The following is a 20,031-nucleotide window of genomic DNA, read 5'->3' as shown; positions in this document are numbered from 1 at the left end:
TTTCGACAGGGGTTTGGGGGCAGCGCCCCCAAGGTGGGGTCAAGGGGCATCGCCCCTTGCGGGGTCAAGGGGCAGTGCCGGGTGTTATTTTTCTATTGGCTGACATGTTGTAACCCTATTTTTTCTCATTCTCAGGCGGAGGTTGTAGTGAACAAAGACGAGACTATTCATTCTAAAAAAACTTTTTAAAATGTTTTTTTTTTGTCATTTTACTTAACCCAACCAGTAGCCGAGTTTCAGGCTCGGGACTCGCCGAGTTTGGCGAGTTTTTGCCAAACTCGCCAACTCGGCGTTTGCTCGCCAGACTTGGACGAGTCCGAGTCCCAGAGACTTGGCGAGCATGTCTCGGACTCGGACTCGCCAAGTCTGGCGATTTTCGTTTCTCTAATTTGAAGTCTTTTGCAAGTATCAAATACATCTGTTAAACAATCAGCGACTACTATCTTGTAATCAGCAAATTGGTTCCTCTGCATCAGCGACTTCATTCAAGATTGAAGACTGCATTATCTAGGGCAACAAATGCATGTATAGGGGCAGCGAACTTCTCCTTGAGGCTGTGATTGATCAGCTTCATTGATCAGCAAACCTGGAGCAGCATTCTTGGTTAGCGAATTCTTTCTGCAAGCAGTGATCTTATACCTTCAACAAGTGACCTGATCCAAGGACATCGAACTCTCTCTCAGGGATAGCAAAGGTGTCTTTTGATGCAATAAATCATCTTCATGTCTAGCGAATCACCATAGCAATCTGTCCTCCTGCCAAGCGAATGATCTGCACTTCTGTGTCTGATCAGCAATCACCTACAGCAGGAATCCTTCCGATAAGTCTGAGTGTTGTTCATCTCACTGTGTGCTCTAATTCAGATTATTATCTGTTGATTATATTGCTTTAAGTATGTAGCAAAGTTGTAAGACTTCTACTGATTTTGACATAATACAAACTGAGAATTTGTTGCTGGGTTTTTCACCTCCAAGAGGGAGGTTTTCCCAGGGTACCCTTCTTTTCTGTGTGTTCTTTGTGTTGATTTTCTGTCATTGCTATCTAAATTTAACAGTCTGATCCTAAAATTAACATATTCTGATGACTAAAAGTTTAACAAAATTAACACACCTTTCCAAAGTTGGGTCTTGTCTTAACAAGTCTCAGTTGGCCCTTAAAGAAATCAATATTATTTAAATATTGCTTATAATTTAATCTAGTCAGGTCCCCTCAATCACGGTTCAGTTTATCCTAGTTGGCCCTCTTTTAAATAATTAATTTCTCCCTAATATTAGTCGGTCCTCCTCTATTTGTTTGCTTCCGCCCAGGTTTAATTTTTATATAAGGCTGTCTTTATTTTTGTTAAGGCTGCGATTCAGGTGGGGCATGATAATTCACTGTCCCAAGATTGCTTGTCCTCAACCATTTTAAAATTGGGGGAATCATGAAGGGAGTGTCCAAGACAACTCTAAATAGAAAAAAGGTTTGGTCTATGCAACTTCTAACTTTGTCTTTATGAGGATCTATTTCTGAATTTACTTCCGCTGCACTACTCTGATATTATATCACGTTATATGTTTTTACCTTAAATTCAAAATTGAGTTATCCGAATAATCAAGAGTTGGAAATTTGCGAGGTCCATAATTTCAGATAAGTTTTCCCTCATCCTTTGAGAGAAGGTCAAAAAGTCATCAATCTGAAAATCAATTTCCCCTTTGGTATCACTTGTATTTGAAAGGACAGATATGGTTGACCCAAGGTTTGCACAATATTGTGGATATCCCTTTATGTTAAAGCAAGGGCGAGCTTAACACATAATAAAATGAGGATTAGAAGCATGACACACATCTATGGTCTTAAATGCAATGAATTTATATCTTTATGGTTCATTTTCATTATTCTCACATTTGGTAACTAGTCCAATCATACTATTTCCAAAATTCTTCTCTTTCATATGTATGATATTAGATTTTGGCCTCGAAATAGAAGAGGAAAGATTGTCTTCATGTTTTTGAGACCACGACAGAAGAGTTTATGTCACATTTGTTCCTATTGAAAGTGAATGTATCTAAGTTCTAAATTTTACAAGTATAATATTTGCTTTGAGATCCCTCTTTGATTCATTACCCTGCAAACACCAATAAGTTATGATGATCCATGCAAGAGACTTAAGGGAGAATTAATTTATTAGAACCTAACCAATCTGGTTGATGAACTGGGTATTACCAGTAGTTTGCAATTTAGAAGGTTTTATATTACTTAGCTTTTATTTTGATAACACACATGTTGCGATAGCATCTGAGGTGTAAATTTTCTCATGGGCCATTGTTCATGGTAGCACATATATGTATTGGGACTAGACAGTAATCTTCAAATGGAGCCAACCTGTTTTAAAAAAAAGAAAGATTGGCAGGCATATCATGAACACCAATAAGTACTAAGGACAGCAGAAATGGGTTTTGCAGGTCAATCGTCTAAAAGTGCATTTCATTGTGCAGGAGCCTTAGTCTGTTCATTAGTAAATAAATAGAGAGGAGATGTATGTGACCAAAATTAGATGCCAATCAGCAAACTGCATTATTTAAGATTTACCAATCAACAAGGATGAAAGCATTAGTAGCTTCAGCCAATCCTTTTATTGAAACCATATAAATAAGGAAGGTTATGCCCATGGCTAGATCCTCCGATTTCACATCCAATTGAAACAACCAAGAAGTGACTTTATCAGAATCTTATTCACTTGAAACTGTTACAAGGGAATTGTTTCAGAAAATTCCATAGGAAATAAGACAGTCAAAGGTTAAATACATGTTATTATGTTGGATGACAAAGGTAGGATAAGCCCTTCGTCAAAATTTTACATTACAAAGCTTATCAGTACATACAACAATGGTATATGCTCATTTAAAATGAGTGCCTGGTATTTTCTTTGATGGATCAAACGAGCAGAACAATATCATTGCAAATGTGTTGATGTGTTTTTTGTACACGACCAAACACAGAATAAAATACCCAGAGGTATCTTATCCTCTCTTGATTAAAGTCTCTGAATGCTGAAGATGTCGCGAAAAGGATCAATCGGGATGACTTCAAGGTTCTTTGTTGTAGGATCTCTACGTGTGGATAAGCTCTTCGCGGTATGATGTGATTTTGCTGGAATCACAAGGGGACTTACACTCAATGACCTAAACGTCTGATTTGCTGGAATCACAAGATTTCACTAGCCTAGATTTTGGAAAAAAAAAAAAAGAAAAAGATGAGGGCGAGGAAAGGATCTAATTCTGACACTAAGAATGTAGAAGCAATGATTGATCTTTGATGAAATTCTAAGTAAGTCTTGTTTTGACATTGCAGGACCATCTCCACAAGGTTAGTGCGATCTTCGGAGGAAAGCTTTATGATGTTCAGATCATTGCTACAGGCATAGACACCATCAAGCTGATGCATATCAATGAAGAAGCGACAATTGAAGTTGAGCTTAAGCTTAATGATTCCAATTGACTACACAAGGCAAGTCTGCAATCAACAAACTGCTAGTAGTATGGAAATACAAATTTCACCATCAATCAAACACATTTCTTCCACTCATCTAATAACAAGAAATCAAATCTGAGAAGTATAGAGACCATGCAAATTGTTGAATCGACCCATAGATTTCACCATTTCTTCAATGAAGTCTTACAAGTCTTTTACAACATCTTGGCAACAATATTTGCCTTCTCTCTCTATTCTATTCTAAGTGCTATTCTATCAACTGACTATCCACTATTAGCTAACTATTCACCTTCTAACTACTAACTAACTATTGTTGACTCCTATTCACTAACTATTAGCTTTCTATTATCCTTTACAAATGAAGAGTCGGGGCTTATATAGTGCCCTCAATACCATTCAATGGCTTGGATCAATTTGAGATCAATGGCCAAGATTTTACAATGAAACCCTAATTAAGGTTTGTTACAACAAACATAATTCTGACCAATGAAATAATTGCATTATTTGGACACATGTCTTCTTTGGAATATTCGACCAATGGATAGTCGGGGTAGGTACATCGAAGTTTGTGCCATCTCCCATGAGTCAGGTACATTGAATCTGGACATGTTGAGGTGGACCAACCCGACTAGAGGAGTGATGACTAGGATGCTACCTTGTCTAACACTTGGTTGATGCTCAATTTGGTGATGCTTTCCTTCAAATGCTGGACTGGAAGATAGATGGAGAAGGTCGTCCTTGTTGATGCTGGACTGGAGGAGGTCGTCCTTGTCCTGGCTTGATCTTCTTTGATGAGGGTCCGCCAAGTAATTGATCCTCCGACTCCGGGCCGCCATTTGATGCCTACACAAAAGATTAAAGTTAGTCTTTGAGCATCAAACCTTAAAGCATAGAATTTAGGACCTTTCAAGAGAATGATTTAAGATATTAATTTGGAAATGACATGATAAATCCAGAATTCTAATTTTTCAAATTGATTATGAATGAAATCAAATTCTCAAGACTTAGACCCTTTTTTTTTTTTTTAAATGCTATGAAAATCAAAACAAGCCTTGAATAAGAACTTCAAAATGATTCTTCATACCTTCCCTTGAATGCTTAACTATAAAACCTTGGAAAATGAAGAAAGAAGACCAGATTTTGCTGGACAAGGGTTGAATTGTGGTCTTCCTTTGGATGAATTACGCCTCCATTAGCCTTCAAAAGAGCTTCACCTTCTTTAGCCTCCAACACTTAGCAAAAGTTCGCCTCCAATCTGCTGGATTTCGCTCCTCAATCTGCTCCTCAAAAATCGTACTTAGAAGGAATGAATGAATGATTTGAAATTTGAAACAACACTCCTTTATATAGGGCGCTCACCCTAATTTCCCTCAAGGCCGACTTGGCAAATAGGGCAAAAAATAAAATAAAATACCTCTCAAAAGATGGCCGACTTGTTTGTAAAGGTACAATAATGATTTTGAGCGCTCACTTTGTATTTTTTAAATTTTAAAATTAATTTTGATGCCTTCAAGGTGGATTTTCAATTATTTCAAGGCCTAAAAATTAATTAATTAAATTGCCAATGCCTTAATAAATGCGAATTTAATTCAACCTCCCAAATGTCTTGAATTTGGGTGATTTAGTGCAAATTGGGGAATATCAAGGTTTGATTGAGGCTTAATGAAGCTTCCTGATGATTTCGCCCTGGACCCTCTAAAAGGGTCAGGAGTGATTTTCCCTCTCTGACCTAGAATCATCAACTTTTGAAACAAACAATTACTCATCAATGGTCTTAAAGGTCATTTCCACCTTGGTGTATCCTTGCCTTAGCACAAACTTAAAAGGAATATGTTGATTTTATGATTTTTGCCCTGGACCCTCTGGAAGGGTCAGGAGCGAATTTTGAGTTTTAGGCCTATTCCTTCATGCTTTTTAACTTCAAATCACTTCTAAGGCATAGAACATCATGCCTCTCTCCCATCCAAGTCCCGAAAACCAAAATTTTATCTTGAAATGCAAGGAAAATAGGAGGAATTGGAAATTTCGCTCTGGACCCTCTGGAAGGGTCAGGAGCGATTTTTTGTCTTGGCATCGAAATTCTCATCCTTAGCAATCCAATTCGACTTTAAGGCAATTCAAACGTCTTCTTATACCCATGCCTAAGCTTAGCTTTGCCCAAACTTTGGAAGAAAAGACAGGTTTTAGGATTTTCGCCCTGGACCCTCTAGAAGGGTCAGGAGCGAAAATCCTTTTCTAGGCTTGGTTGCTTCCTCTTGACCATCTCAATTATCTTCAAAGGACAAAACATACTTCCTCACATTCATTCAAACCATTAAAACCCTTCCTAGGCAAAATCCTTCATTTTCTTCATTTCCAAACATGCCTAAGGGTTTCAACATGCTCTTTCCACCTTTCATCATGCCTTTGATACTCCAATCCGACCAAACTAAGCAAGAAATGTCTCCCATAAAGATTTTCGCCTTGGAAGGGTCAGGAGCGAAAATTAGGTTTTAAGCAAAATCCTTCATTCTTTTAAGTTGAAACTTCTTCAGGAGGCAAATGGGAGTTGTCCTTGTTTCATTCATGCCCAAAACTTGACCTTTTTCATTGCAAGATGAGAGCTATTCAAAATTTCGCTCTGGACCCTCTGGAAGGGTCAGGAGCGAAATTGCCTTCCTTGTCCAAAATTCTTTATTTTGCATGCTTCCAAATCTTCAAATGTATCAAATGATGTCCAATCTTCATTCCAAGAGACCCTGCACATAAAAAGTTAGCCAAAATTAGTGAAAAATAAGCTCAAATAAGTTTTTCGCTCTGGACCCTTTGGAAGGGTCAGGAGCGAAATCTTCATTCCAGGCCAAATTGCTTAGTGTTCAAGTTTCAAACCACTTCACAAGACAAAGTTAGACCATTTTCCAAGTTAGGAACAAGGTTTCAAGCTCAAACAAGGTGGCAAATGAAGTTTATGATGAATTTCGCTCTGGACCCTTTGGAAGGGTCAGGAGCGAAATTCTTCTTCCAAGCTAGAATCCATCATTTTTTCAAGGTTTTCAAACATTTCCAAAGTCCAAACATGTCCGCTTTTCCCTTCAAAATGCCTTGCAAATCAAAATTTGGTCAAATAAGGCAAGAAATGAATCCTAGGTTGATTTTCGCTCTGGACCCTCTGGAAGGGTCAGGAGTGAAAATCACTTTTTAAGCAAAATCTTGATCTTTTGAAATCATCCAACTCCCTCTCAAGGCAAGAACATTCAAAAACACCTCCACACGTGCCTTGGAAACTAGGAACTTGGTCTTGATAAGTGATAAATTGAGGTGTATAAGGATTTTCGCTCTGGACCCTTTGGAAGGGTCAAGAGCGAAATTCCTAATCTTGGCCAAAATCCTGACTTCATTTTCACATTTTTCCATCCAAACAAGTGTTTTGCCCTCAAAGATGCCTGGGAATGAGTTGGTTCTAAGTTTGGGTCAAACTAAAATGTCTTATGGAGAATTTCGCTCTGGACCCTTTGGAAGGGTCAGGAACGAAATTCGCTTTGGACCCTTTGGAAGGGTCAGGAGCGAAATTTGACATTTTAGACTCTCCATCAGGATCATTTTATGGAATATAACATTTAAGTATAAGAAATACTTTAAGTTATATTCCATATATACTTTCAGGATGTTTGAGAGTGGTTTCAAACCTCCAGGAGTTATATTGCAAAATCTAATTTTTGGAGGATTCTTCAGTTTTCCAGACTTAGCCAAATTTCAGGATCAAGACATTCCAGACTTAGACAAATTTCAGGATCAGGACATTCCAGACTTAGCCAAATTTCAGGGCATTTGAAGGTCAGGATGACATTTCAGACTTCATCACTCACCAACTCGACCTAGCTCGGACCTTCAAGAATGATACCCACTCACAAAGCAAGACACAATTAGCAACGAGAGCAAAACCAAGCCCTAAGGAAGACTCTCAAAGAAACCCTAATTCTGGGGCCCTGTGGACTCACCCTGGCTCAAGCAAAGCCTGTAATCCAACGATCCCCTCGACAGCACTCATCCTGCAAAGGCTAACAGACAAAACCCTAAAAGACCTAGAAAACAAACCCTAGAAAGCAAAAAGCAGGGGTCCCCATTTGCAATGGGGCGATGTGTGAATACGTCACAACAAAATGCTGATTAGTAATTGAAGATAAGACCAAACAATGGTATGACTGAGAGGAATAATGAAGTATTTACTCATAGATTCTCATTGTGAAAGAATCAAATAGAAAGTCTTGTCAACTATAGTCAGTTAAAGGTTATTGAAGTAGTAAAGAAGGGGTTTTAACTTTTATGCAAGGTCTTTGTGCATCTTTCATGCCAGGAATCCATATGAGAGCCTAAAACATGCGATTTCTTTTGATCATCATAGACTTACTGTGCTAACAAGGAGTATTAAGCTTGATTTGATACCTTATATTGCAATGATCTACACCAAATGAGCTAGATTTTAGCCTATATTATTGTCCAAGGAGTTCATATGATTCCTACTATAGTAATACCTTCTAATGCAATTGTTTATTCATTTGGATCGAGATAAGCCAGTTGTGTTAATGGAAGATCTGTAACTTTAGATGGCTTGGTCTTTGGCAATGAGTACTTAACTTCCTGTTGGCTCTCGGCTGTTATAGTAATGTTGATATCATGGAAGTGAAAGTTTTGAAATTTATTGTTTGATGTTTAAAATTGAGTTTTGGAATTGCTTTGATTAATATCATCATTAAGACATTGGGAGTTTTATAACTCATTTACCTCCCGAAGAACACATCAAATCCTTGTGAGACTTAAATGATGGTCAAACATTTGTATGGTTCATCTATATATTGTAAGTGATGGAAGCTATATGAATTCAACGCATCTGTGAGATCGGCTATGAACAGTTACTTGAATTGTTAATCTGCTACAACTATCAGCAGTTGGACCAACCACAACAGCAAGGATAAAGTAGTGGTAAATAGCTAAATCAACAATCTAGATGTGAGCTTCTTGCTCGGAGGTAAAAATACGTTACCATGATAGTTGTTTCAGTGCAAAGGGTTTTGTTAATCCTTAATTTTAGCCCGATTGTAATGATAACAGTTGTAAGAACTTCAAGGTCAAGCAGAGAAGCTGTTTGATTTAAGATGCAATGCCCTCACAGTCTAGTAACTAACCACCCAGCCAAAGCCACATTGCTCTTATGACTTTAGTAGGCAGTACCAGTATTTGTAAGGATCATACTGTCGAATACTATTGTTAAGACGGGTCTTTTATTATAAAGTATTAACAGGCTCGAACACGATTTTCCCTAGGATTCATTGCATTCTATGTAAGGTCCCTGGTGTTGATGCAAAGAAGTGCTTTACCATTTACATAACAATGGCATGGAAGCAATTCTGTAAGTGTATTGTGAGATTGTGTTGTTCTGGTTTTGCATTGAAGAGACACAATGGGTCAGGCCATATCTTTGGATCAAAGCACAGATACCAATTATAATGTCCCTTATTGGGATATTCCTAAATTTTGCCCTAAAACCACAATTCCAATCAAAAGTAAGCAATGTAATACATTTAAAAGTGTAAATTTACCAATTGTAATGCCCTTTAGAAGAGAAATCCCAATCTAGATCCTGCACATGATATTAGTCACTCGAAAATGACTTTAAATCATGAGCCATGATAACATATATCTTACTAATCATTAGTAAACACCATGTTATCCATAAACATCATTCATATTGGAATCTAAATAAGCAATAGCCATTCTCATGTGGATTCCCATAATAATCTGATTAGGAATTTGTTGAAACGTTTGCAAACTGTAGTCTCAAGGATGGTTGCCCTTGTATTGCGAGAGAATGGAAGGTGGGCCTGTGATAACACTCTACTGTATCACATGATGTATATCTTACCTCGGTATCATAGAAATCTACTCTTTATTTTTGCATCCATTACTGAGTTCAGTACAAATATATAAAATGAAGAAATCAATTATTAAAATAATGTTAATATATTAAATGAGGAAATAAATTATTAAATAATGTTAATATATTAAAGAAGGTTAATATAAGAAATAAATTATTAAATAATGTTAATATATTTAATATATTACATGATGAAGAAATGAATTATTAATAATTAAATAATGTTAATTATTAAATGGTATTGACATATTCTATAAGCTAAAGTTCATTTTTTTTTAAATGAAAGAGTTAATAAAGCCACGGGTATTACCCCCCCGCGGGAAGTGATGGGACGGGAGTCGCAGCCCTGGGCTGCGACCACCGTCAAACCCCTTCCCACGGAAGGGATCCCGTGGTGGGACGCAACCCCTCCCTCCACGGGTATTAAGAAAGACAAACCGCAGATCAAAGGGAGGCACGGGGAGTAGGAGGAAAACGAGAAGGCTGCACCAACAGACTGTGGAAAAGGTAAGCGGTCAGTTTGTAGGCCACAGAGAAATATATGTGTGTGGACGTGTGTGCCACACACACACATATATGTGTATAAATAGCTCTGTCATATATGATAGCTCACAAATCACGTTGATAGAGTTATAGTCTTATAATTATATTGTCTCATGTATATGTACCAATATACATATGTATGTATGCAGGATAGATGTATGTTTGTAGGAGCAATAATAGTAATTAAGAAATATGTAGAGGCAGGCTTAAATTATAGATTAAAATGATAATGAAATATAAAATGTTATATGAATAATAATAATTTGGCTATGTGATGGAGGCTATGGGGAGAAAATACCCTTAGCCTAATTCGGGATTATGATAATCCCTGGTAGGCAGTATATACTGAGTATTCATATGCATATATGTTAAAGGCTTGGGTGTCAAAGCTCACCCAAGAAGAGACGGATCTTGCCGGTCCTCTCTAGTAGACTTGGATGATAAAATGTATCATCCAATCCAAGGCAAGGAATTGATCATATATGACGATCTTCCTTGGTAAGCTTGGTTGTACGATGCTACATCCAAGATGGGGATCAACTTATCCATCGATTTCCCTGGTAAGGCTTGGAACCATGATGGGTTCCAAGAAGGCCGGCATTACAACCGCCTAAGGACATATCCCAATACTGCATTCGTATCCTTTTTACTAAATAAGAATTGAGATTAGTTTTAATTAAGTAATTGAAGTTTAATTGCAAATTAGATTAGTAATATATATATATATATATTTTTTGTTGCATTCTAACAGTCTGTTTTGCAGGACAATGATCTCTAACTAGTAGGGACATTACAGGGCCGCACTTCCATTCCTCAGTTCACCTTGGAGGCTGGCCATCCTCCTTGTTGAAGCCCAAGAGCATGGAAGGCCGATCTTCCATTCCACCTCCTGGCCCATGAGCATGGAAGGCTGGTCATCCATTCCATCCCAAGGTAGTGTTGATGGTGTTTTTACGCACTATGCAACACAGAATAAAATGCTAAGTATTCTATCCTCTCTTGAACAAAGACTCCCAAATGCTAAAAAACATGATCAAGTGGGACGACTCCAAGGTTCTTGAATGTCAGGTCTTGACGTGCTCTTGGATAGACTCAGTTGTATATGATGTGATATTGCTGGAATCACAAGGTGGACTTACGTTGAATGCTTGAATGCTTTGAATATCGTTGGAACGTGAGATTTCACTTGATTTTAGAAAAAAAGGAAAAAAGGATAGGGTTGAGGAAGCTAATCTAACTCTAGGAATGTAAGAGCGATGAACAATCTTTGATGAAATCCAACTAAGTCTTGCTTCAACATACAGCGAACATCTCCACAAGGCTAGTGCAATCTCCTATGGATAGCTTTATGATTTTCAAATCACCACCACAAGCATAGACACCATCAAGTTGATGCATATCATGTTAAATTTGGATCAGATTTGATATGTGAGTAGTTTTAATTTTCTTTCTATTACTTAGTTCACAACTAAGGTATATGACTATGAACTCTATGTGCAGGTTGCTGCAAATATGAGGAGAACACAAATTAATTCACAAAGTATTTGCTGGACTGCAAATGAAGGAGATCGATGTCTTATTGGCTTGCACTTTCGATTTATGTACTAACCTTTAGAATCGAAATCGATCATGATATATATGACATGGTTAGAGCATGTCAATGAATAGACATGCCTCCATGTACGTGGAGACATGTCTCTTCATCGAGATGCCTCTCTAAACAGCAATTCACATAATCGTTTGTTATTATTAACAGTAAGGTAACAATTCACATAATCGTGTTTGATATTGATGATCGACCATAGTCGATTCAAACAGCAATTAATAATATCGAACTGTTTAATGTGGAAGATCGATTATTATATTGATCATTCCATTTGATCAATATAATCGATACTTACGTATGTATAGATATTCATATATATAATAATAATAACACTTATTATTATTACATATATTAATATGTATACATACATATTAACAAATCATTAATCATGTTGATGGTATAATCAGCATTACTTATACATATGATTTGATGGGATTACTCCGACCGAAGCTATAAATCATCAACATATCAATGAAAAACCGATAATTGAAGTTAAGCCTGGCTAAAATGGATCCAGTTGACTACTCAGGGCACTTTACCATTGGCATAGTGTTAGTAGTATGGATATACGAATTTCACCATTGATCATGCACAAAGTTCTTCCATTCATATAAATAATATGAAAATCAAATGAGAAGTAGAGACCATGCAAATTGTTGAATCAACACATAGAATTCACCATATCTTCAATGAAGTTTACATGCTTCTTGCAACAATATCTTGGCAACAATCTTTGCCTTCTCTTTCTACTCTACTCTAACTATTTGCTTGCTACTTCCTATTGATCAACTACTATTAATTGTATATTCACTCTCTATTCGATATTAACTCTTACAAATGAAGAAGTGGAGCCTTATATAGTGCTCTCATTACAATTGAATGGCTCAGATTGATTCACAATCAATGGCCAAGATTGAAAGATAGAAACCCTAATTACGGTTTGTTACACCCATTGCAAAGCATTTAATGCTTGACCAATGATAAATTTACAATTGATGGGACACGTGTCCTTTGAATAATTGACCAATAGATGACGATGGTAGGTATATCGAACTCTGTGTCCACATGTGGTAATTATCTTCTTTGTAGGATGAGTCAGGTTCATTGAATCTGGACACCTTACATTAAAATGATATGATTGGATAAGTGATGACTAGGCACCACCTTAGCTTGTTCTTTGTAACTAATCACAAGTTGTAGATGAATGAGGCATATCTCTTGATACTCAGCATTATCAAGCTCCTGATGTGATGATGACTTTGCTCATGTCGATCACTTGCATTTTGGAGCTTCCGTATGGCTATACTGACAATGATTCTTGGATTTGCGAAGGAAATTCAAGATTGTGAAAATTTCCATCCATGAGTGCTTGATGTTGATGCTATCCTTTGCCTTGATGTTGCTTTTCCATTACTCCTCATGCTGATTGCTTGCATCAAACGTTGTCATTGCCTTGGACGAACCTTGTCATTGCCTTGGACAGATCTCGTTATTGTCTAGAATGCCTTGTTCTTGTCTAGGACAACTTGGAGTGCAATGTCTTCCTTGACGAGCGTTTGTCGTGCTCTAGCCAGTGCTCTGGCCAACCTTAACCTGTAAGAGTTGTCTAGGTTAGTTTTGTAAAATGATAATTAATTTGCAAACAAAACTTAATTGCCTAGACTAGGACTCATAACCCTTGATTAAAACATGCTCATCTATCCCTTAACGTGAAACACAATGATCACCATTACTAATGATGAACCCTTGTCAATGCTCAAAGATGGTCAAAATATACTAAATAAACACCTCTAAGGCGGAACTGGATAAATGACAAGGTATAGCAGCACTGAAATAAGGTCTGATTTCAGTAGAAATGATCAAATATTAGTCAATTCAGACTTGCAAATAGATTCAATTCTAGCTGGAAACTTCAATTTGATTGACGACTGGGCAAAATTGCCCCTTATCAAGGTAATGCCGAAGTAGAATTGATGATTTCCCTTTGCTTGTTGATCAATGATAAGATCACTGTCGCTGATAAATATAATATCATTCTTTTTTATGACAGGTTCGCTGTCTGGAAAGGTTAGTTCACTGTGGAAGATGAAAAAATTTGATACCTAAACAATCTCACCTTTTGTTTTAATGAAACATCACTGATCAACATGGATGAATTCGCCTCCTATCAATGACAAACTCGACTGATATGTATGATTAAATTGGTGCCCTAAATCAGATTTGCTGATCAAAATGAAGTTAATTCGCTGTGAACAAGATGAGTTCTCTGTAGCTAGGGATGTTTAGCGTAACCTGGATCACACGCCAATGATAGGATTGCTGATCAACTCGCTTATGTAAAATGTAATCGCTGATCAACTCGCTTATGTAAAATGTAATCGCTGTTCCAACTTAAGGAGTCACTTCAGCCAAGGGATATAATGATGCTCACAGCTACCAATTTGCTGTCTCTAAATGAAGTCGCTGTGTGTGGAGATGAATTCGCTGCCAAATGATGATCCCAAATTTCTGGAAAATGAAGACAAATCAGAATCGCTTCACATAGTCCCTAAAATCGCATTGAGATGGCCTCAATATCTGTTTGCATTAATAATCGCTGCCAAGAATAAGTTCACTCATTAGGACAGAATCGTTGTATACGAAGATCATCGATTTTGTGTGTTGATCAAATACAATGAAAAACACATTCATTTAATTGCCTTTTTATGAAACTCGGTACTCCATCACAGGCCCTCGGTAACTTTCATTGGATGCGTTGTAATTAAAACAATGGGGCAAGTTGAGTGCATTAATTTGATGATTTGTGATCTTCACTTTCAGATTGTAAATGAAAGCACCTCATTCAAAATCGTGGTATCTTGGAAAAACAAATTCATTTTATTTTACCTCTCACATTAAACGCTTCTCAACCGATCCATAAAGGCAAATTATCATTCATAAAATGTGTTGCAATCGATTTCAATAAAGGACTTCGAGTTCTGCAATTTAAATCATTGAATGAAATAACCTTGCAACCATTTGTAAAGGCAGATAGCATATATTGAATGCATCGTAATTATCATTTATAGCCTGCGCTTAGAATTTTAAAATTTGCTTTAAATACAATCAACTGGCTATATCAAATTAAATGCTTTGCATTGATCAACTTAAGTCACAGTTACCAGATTTAAATGTTCTCCTCCTGTATGACAATTTTCATTTAATGGATTGCATTGATTCTTTGAGATCATCCTTGAGTTTGAAACTCACATTGAATGTGCCTTGTACGGACAGCATAGTGGCGTGATGATTCAACCTTGAGATGGCGCCATCTATTCATGCTTCGCATTAGGTAATCTCACCAAATCAATGCTATGCCTTGCATGCATTGGGCAGACTATTATCTCCTTGTTCATCGTACCTCATCAAATGAATTGCATCGTTTTAAAGTTCAAGGCGACATCATCTCTCCTCATCTCAAAGCAGACTTAGCTTGTCAGGAAAAATCGCTCCACTCATAGATCATCACAGTCAAAGGACGACACGTACTTGGTCAAAGGACAAGGCGTTCTAGCCTAGAACAAGAAGCTTTCTAGCCTAGAACGGTTTGATCATGCAATTGTATAAATGCTCTAAGTCAAAGGACAAAATGATTCTAGCCTAGAACGACAAGGTTTCTTTCATGCCTTAGCCAAATTTTGGATTTCATTTCCATTAGAGCGAGCAAAGATGTGAACCATTCACTTCCTGAACCTTGAAAACTGACTGACCTCACTAGAGAGACTTAACTTGATCGGCTCTTGACCAACTGCACTTCTTCAAATGAAAGGCAAATAGCTAAAAGACTCCAAAACTAGCCTAGAAAGCAGAAAAAAGTGGGGGTCCCCATTTGCAATGGGGCGATGTGTGAAAACGTCACAACAGGTAGCATACTTGATGGGACCTCATAGGGCACTCAATGTCCCCTGGCCCACAAGCATAACATTCATCTCAGATTGGCGTGCTTGGGTCTTGTGAACTCGGAAGGCTGGCCATCCTTCCTATTTGTAATTTATTTCTCTAAATTTAAAATAGATTATTAATCAAATCCCTTAGCACATATTTATAATAAAGATAAACATTTATATTACTTGCAAAGGTCAGTAATTTCTGCAAGCATCCCTATTGCATGATCACATGTGCATAAATCTATAATTCTGTTTATTTATCAGATTTATCTCTTATTTAGAATTGCTGCTAGTATCTTCCGGTTTTAATTCTTTTTCTGCTTATTTTCCTTGATCATTCGATGTCTTCCTTGGATGAATTATTCTTTCCTTTATATCTCCATCTGGAGGGAGTCATACCTCTTTATGAAACCCCATGCCTTTGGCAGGAGTCACACCTTTCCAAAGCTGGGTGCTGTCTTAACAAGTCTCAGTCAGCCCTTAAAGAAATCAATATTATTTAAATATTGCTTATAATTTTATCTAGCCGGCACCCTCGATCATGGTTCAGTTAATCCTCGTCAGCCCTCTTTTAAATAATTAATTTCTCCCTAATATTAGTCGGCCCTCCTCCATTTGTTTGCTGCCGCCCAGGTTTAATTGTTATAAGGCTACATTTATTTTTGTTAAGGCTGCGATTTAGGTGAGGCATGACAAAAGATGCCACACTAGTTGATGTGGAGGAGATACAAGAGTGATTAGTGATTGGTTGGAGTTCTATTCGATGAGGCAGACTCTCATAATGGTAGTGACTTAAATTCCAATTTTGATGCAATGTTAGCAGATGCTGATTAGGAACAGCAGAATATTTTTAATGCTTGTCATTTTATAGTTGAAACTAGCAGCCTTTAAACATTTGTTAGAGTTTTATCAATACATATGTAGAGTAACAATGAAAACAATTGACTTTTGTTAATTCATTTGCCAACTCTCATTGAAATCCCAGTTGAACTTTAATGTTATGTATTAAGTTCTATAATTTATATAATGAATGCCTTACTAATGTTATCATATGAATCTTCAAATTTTCCTTTTTTAAAAAATTTTATCTACTTTTTTTAATAATCATCCCCTAAAAATGACCTCCCAAAAACATCCGTCCTCCTGAAAACTTAATAAAACATAAAATCATTTTCTTCATAAGACTATATTCTCATGTTATCTAACAAAAACATAAAACTTAAAGCTGTAAGAAACATATCCTTAGAATAAGATTTATTAATGAGTTTCAAAGATTTGTTTAGAGCATGATTTATAATTCCCTAGGGTTTGTTATACCCAGCAAATGTAAGGAAAACACATTGCCAGTAGAAACAGAAATACCTGAAAGTGAAGAAATTTTTCATACAACTCATTTAAAGATATAAAATACTCAAAATAATAATATATTTCATATATTAATGCATGTTATTGTAATGTCATATTTCATTTTTTGTGGGGATCAATGTGGGTTTTATGATGGGGCCCACGCCAGCCACAGAGTTCAAACCCTTACTACACTCGTATTTGTCAAGGATTGTAGCTTCGTTATTCCGAAAGGTAAATGGATTGACTCCCTCTAATTAAACAATAACAAAAACTTTAAATAAACCTAACATCGTTGTCATACCCTACAAAACTGCATTCCAATATGCCCCTTTGTAAAAGATTTGCAAACTTCTTGTATACTTCTATATTTCCGTCGGGGGAGGGAAGAACTCAAGAGGCCAGCCAATTGTATCGAGTATTCTCTTGATGATTGAGTCAAACTCGTCCCTTTTTAGATGGGCAATTGCTTCAATCTCCTTTTGTCAATTGAGTCTCTCAATTCTCTAGAGACTGTGAATCTATAGGTGAAGTGTTATATCGGCTAAAATACTTCACCACTGACTTGAAATGGACATAAAATATTTTTAGCGGATCATATTATTGTAAAAGCAATAAGCAATATCGTGGAAAGGGAATATACAATGATATGATACATCGATTTCATATAGATAGAAGCCATAGATAAAACTCTCGGACTAAGCTAGCCTTTCTCGTACAAAAATTGTTTCCAAAAGATATATATGCATTTTGTAAAATTAAGTACTCCTTAATCCTGAACGACGTTAAGTTCAAAATAGTATTTTTAAATGTTTCCTTTGCTTGAAACCAATAATGCTTGAAAACTAAGCAATTACGACACAGTGAATGGCTGCTATCGAAAGCAACTGACTAAGTTAAAAATTTCAGCATACCGTACTTAAAGGGGTTCATTTTGGTTCAGAGAGGAAACTTTAGTTGGCAGCCACCACTGCGAAGCCAGTCTTGTTTCTCCTTTACCTGTACTCCAGTACTGTAAAACCAATCTTTTCCTCCTATCGTCCCTGCAAGGAACCAAATCCAGCTGTACTGCCACCTGTGTGGTACAGTCTTCTTTCTCTTAAGAATTGCAAACACAATTGTAGTTCACTGTAAATCAATGGACGATTCATATCAATTTGGTCTGATTCCAAGCCATTCTTGGAATAGCAACAACCCATACCTGTGTGAAAGTTAAAGTGCCCTGAGTCTTACGCTCTAAATCAAAAGATCAAATGCTCAAGACTAATAGGCCTTCATTGAGATCTTTCTGCCACCTGTGACCTTTTCGTCAATTGAGATTTAGCTATGGCCTTTTCATAAAGTGCCATATGCTCAGTATTCCCTTTAACAATCTTGCAAAGAAACCTTTCCTCTGGCATCCTTAAAATGGTACAAAGCCGTTTGGGATCATAAGGCCCAAGCCCATTAATGGATTTGATCGCTTGCAAAACTAGAAACCTAGGCTTAATGACACTTCCCAAGTTCTTTTTTAATAGCAAAGGATGCCTTAACACAGAATTTGCTGGGAGTTCCATGTCATTGATTAGAAACTGCATTGTCTGCCTGACCTTTTCTGTGGAGTAAGTAAAGATGTGGGGAGAAACCCTAAACAATTCCATAATTTCCTCAGTGGAGAACCCACACAATTGAAGATTTCGCATTCTAAGCTCTAATGTATTAGTGCGGTGAGTCATCACGACCAACAAAACATATTTATACGTTGTGCTTCCCTTGGGGGCACCGATCGCATGAATAAGATCAGCATGAGCAGGCGTCAAAGAAAAGTTTAGCAGATGGTATGGGTTCAGATATAAAAACTTGGCGAGATTCATCCCACTAATACCACATCCCTCCCAAAAGGCAAGAGATTTCGCCAAAATCTCCTGCCTTATTGTAAGAACTTTGGGGGATCTTAACACGGCCTTGATGAATAAATCGTGAGACTGAAATGCACTTTTAAGAAGCTTGATCCTGGGAATAAGCTCGTGCTCGAGGCCTCTAGTTAACACGGAAGACGCCAACGTCAAAACCTTTGCCATATCTGCCTCCTCAATCCCCGACTCTCTCAATAGTTGGAGTTTGGGTTGTAACACATTTTCTACGCTAGTCGTTATATTGTTTGGATTGCATACCATTATTTTTGCAATTTGATTTGGTTTGCAGCCGATATTTTCCAGCATGCAAACAAATTGCTCCACCTTTTCCAGGGTTTTGAGCCTCTTCAAAGTAGGGCATAATTTGCACATTTGATCGATTTTGGCGGGAGAGAGATTAAATTTAGAGGCAGCGAACTGAGCAAAGGGGTTTTGCAAATGCACAATGCCCTCGGGATTGATAATTTTAATTTCGATCTGGCTTGAGAATGTCATCGGGAAAACGGGCGTAAGCGTTCCTAACCTGGCTGTAAAATCCAATGCGCGCAGGCAGTGTAAGGGCCGGAAGAGCCGCTTCATCATCATCCTGGCCGTTAATATTCCTGTTCAACCGAACATAGATGGAGAATTCAGTTGCCCTTAAGATCTCTTCACATAATACACTGCATATGTATTCCAGTAGAAAAAGGTATTAATCGCACTAGTTTCTGTCTTAGCCAAGCATATTCTTTAGAGAGCCATCACACCTTAAGAAACGATATTGTAAAGGAGGTGTAATGGTTATACAGGTTGTCATTTACATTATAAAAAAAGTGCAATGGTTATACAGAACGTCATTTATATCATACAAAAGAAAGTGTAATGGTTATACAATTACAGATTATCATCATTTATATTACAAAGATGAATGTCAGTTCTATTTGCATGTTGAAAATAATTTGTTTTATTAAGTATATCATTCAAATTTTTCAATTGTAATGGAAGGTCAAATTTATAATACATTGGATTGATATGTTTAATTTATCGTTTGAAAATGATAGTAATTTGAATTTTACAATGATAATGATAGTAATTTGAATTTTACAATGATAATATTATGAAAAAATGGTAAAATATTCATATATTGAAGAGAGTGGTGGAGAAGGGGGCGGTTATCAAAGTTTTTTCAGAAAGTTCTAGCTTTTTACTTTTAAATCCATGTTTGCCCTGTATTTCTCAATTTTATGATATATGGGTTAATGAAAAAATATAGCTACACAAAATAATTGACAACACCAAAAACCAGCCTTGTTTCACAAATCAATATTGTATTAAACATAAGCAAAAACAACT

The 20,031-nt window shown here is 36.9% G+C and overlaps 1 protein-coding gene across 3 annotated transcripts in view; it reads right to left on the bottom strand.

The window, feature by feature from the left end:
* Positions 1–19,475, bottom strand: part of LOC131049115 (uncharacterized) — an 82,128-nt gene extending 62,653 nt beyond the window's left edge. The window contains exons 1-2 of one of the 3 annotated variants that reach the window (XR_009106662.2): positions 17,719–19,475; positions 3,708–4,317 (exon numbers count right to left, since the gene is read on the bottom strand). Coding sequence is in view for 1 of the 3 variants with exons in the window: in XM_057983138.2 (XP_057839121.2) it covers positions 18,079–19,284 (1,206 nt within the window). In the remaining 2 variants the exon portion in view is untranslated. Of the gene's footprint in view, positions 1–3,707; positions 4,318–16,868 lie in introns of those variants that run through there. The other 2 variants (XR_009106663.2, XM_057983138.2) reach the window with 2 other exon arrangements.
* Positions 19,476–20,031: the final 556 nt, after the last annotated feature.

Source organism: Cryptomeria japonica, chromosome 3 (assembly GCF_030272615.1).
Source record: "Cryptomeria japonica chromosome 3, Sugi_1.0, whole genome shotgun sequence".
NCBI classification, from domain to species: domain Eukaryota; kingdom Viridiplantae; phylum Streptophyta; class Pinopsida; order Cupressales; family Cupressaceae; genus Cryptomeria; species Cryptomeria japonica.
The sequence above is the reverse complement of the archived record's forward strand: the minus strand, read 5'-3'. Positions and strand labels throughout refer to the sequence as shown.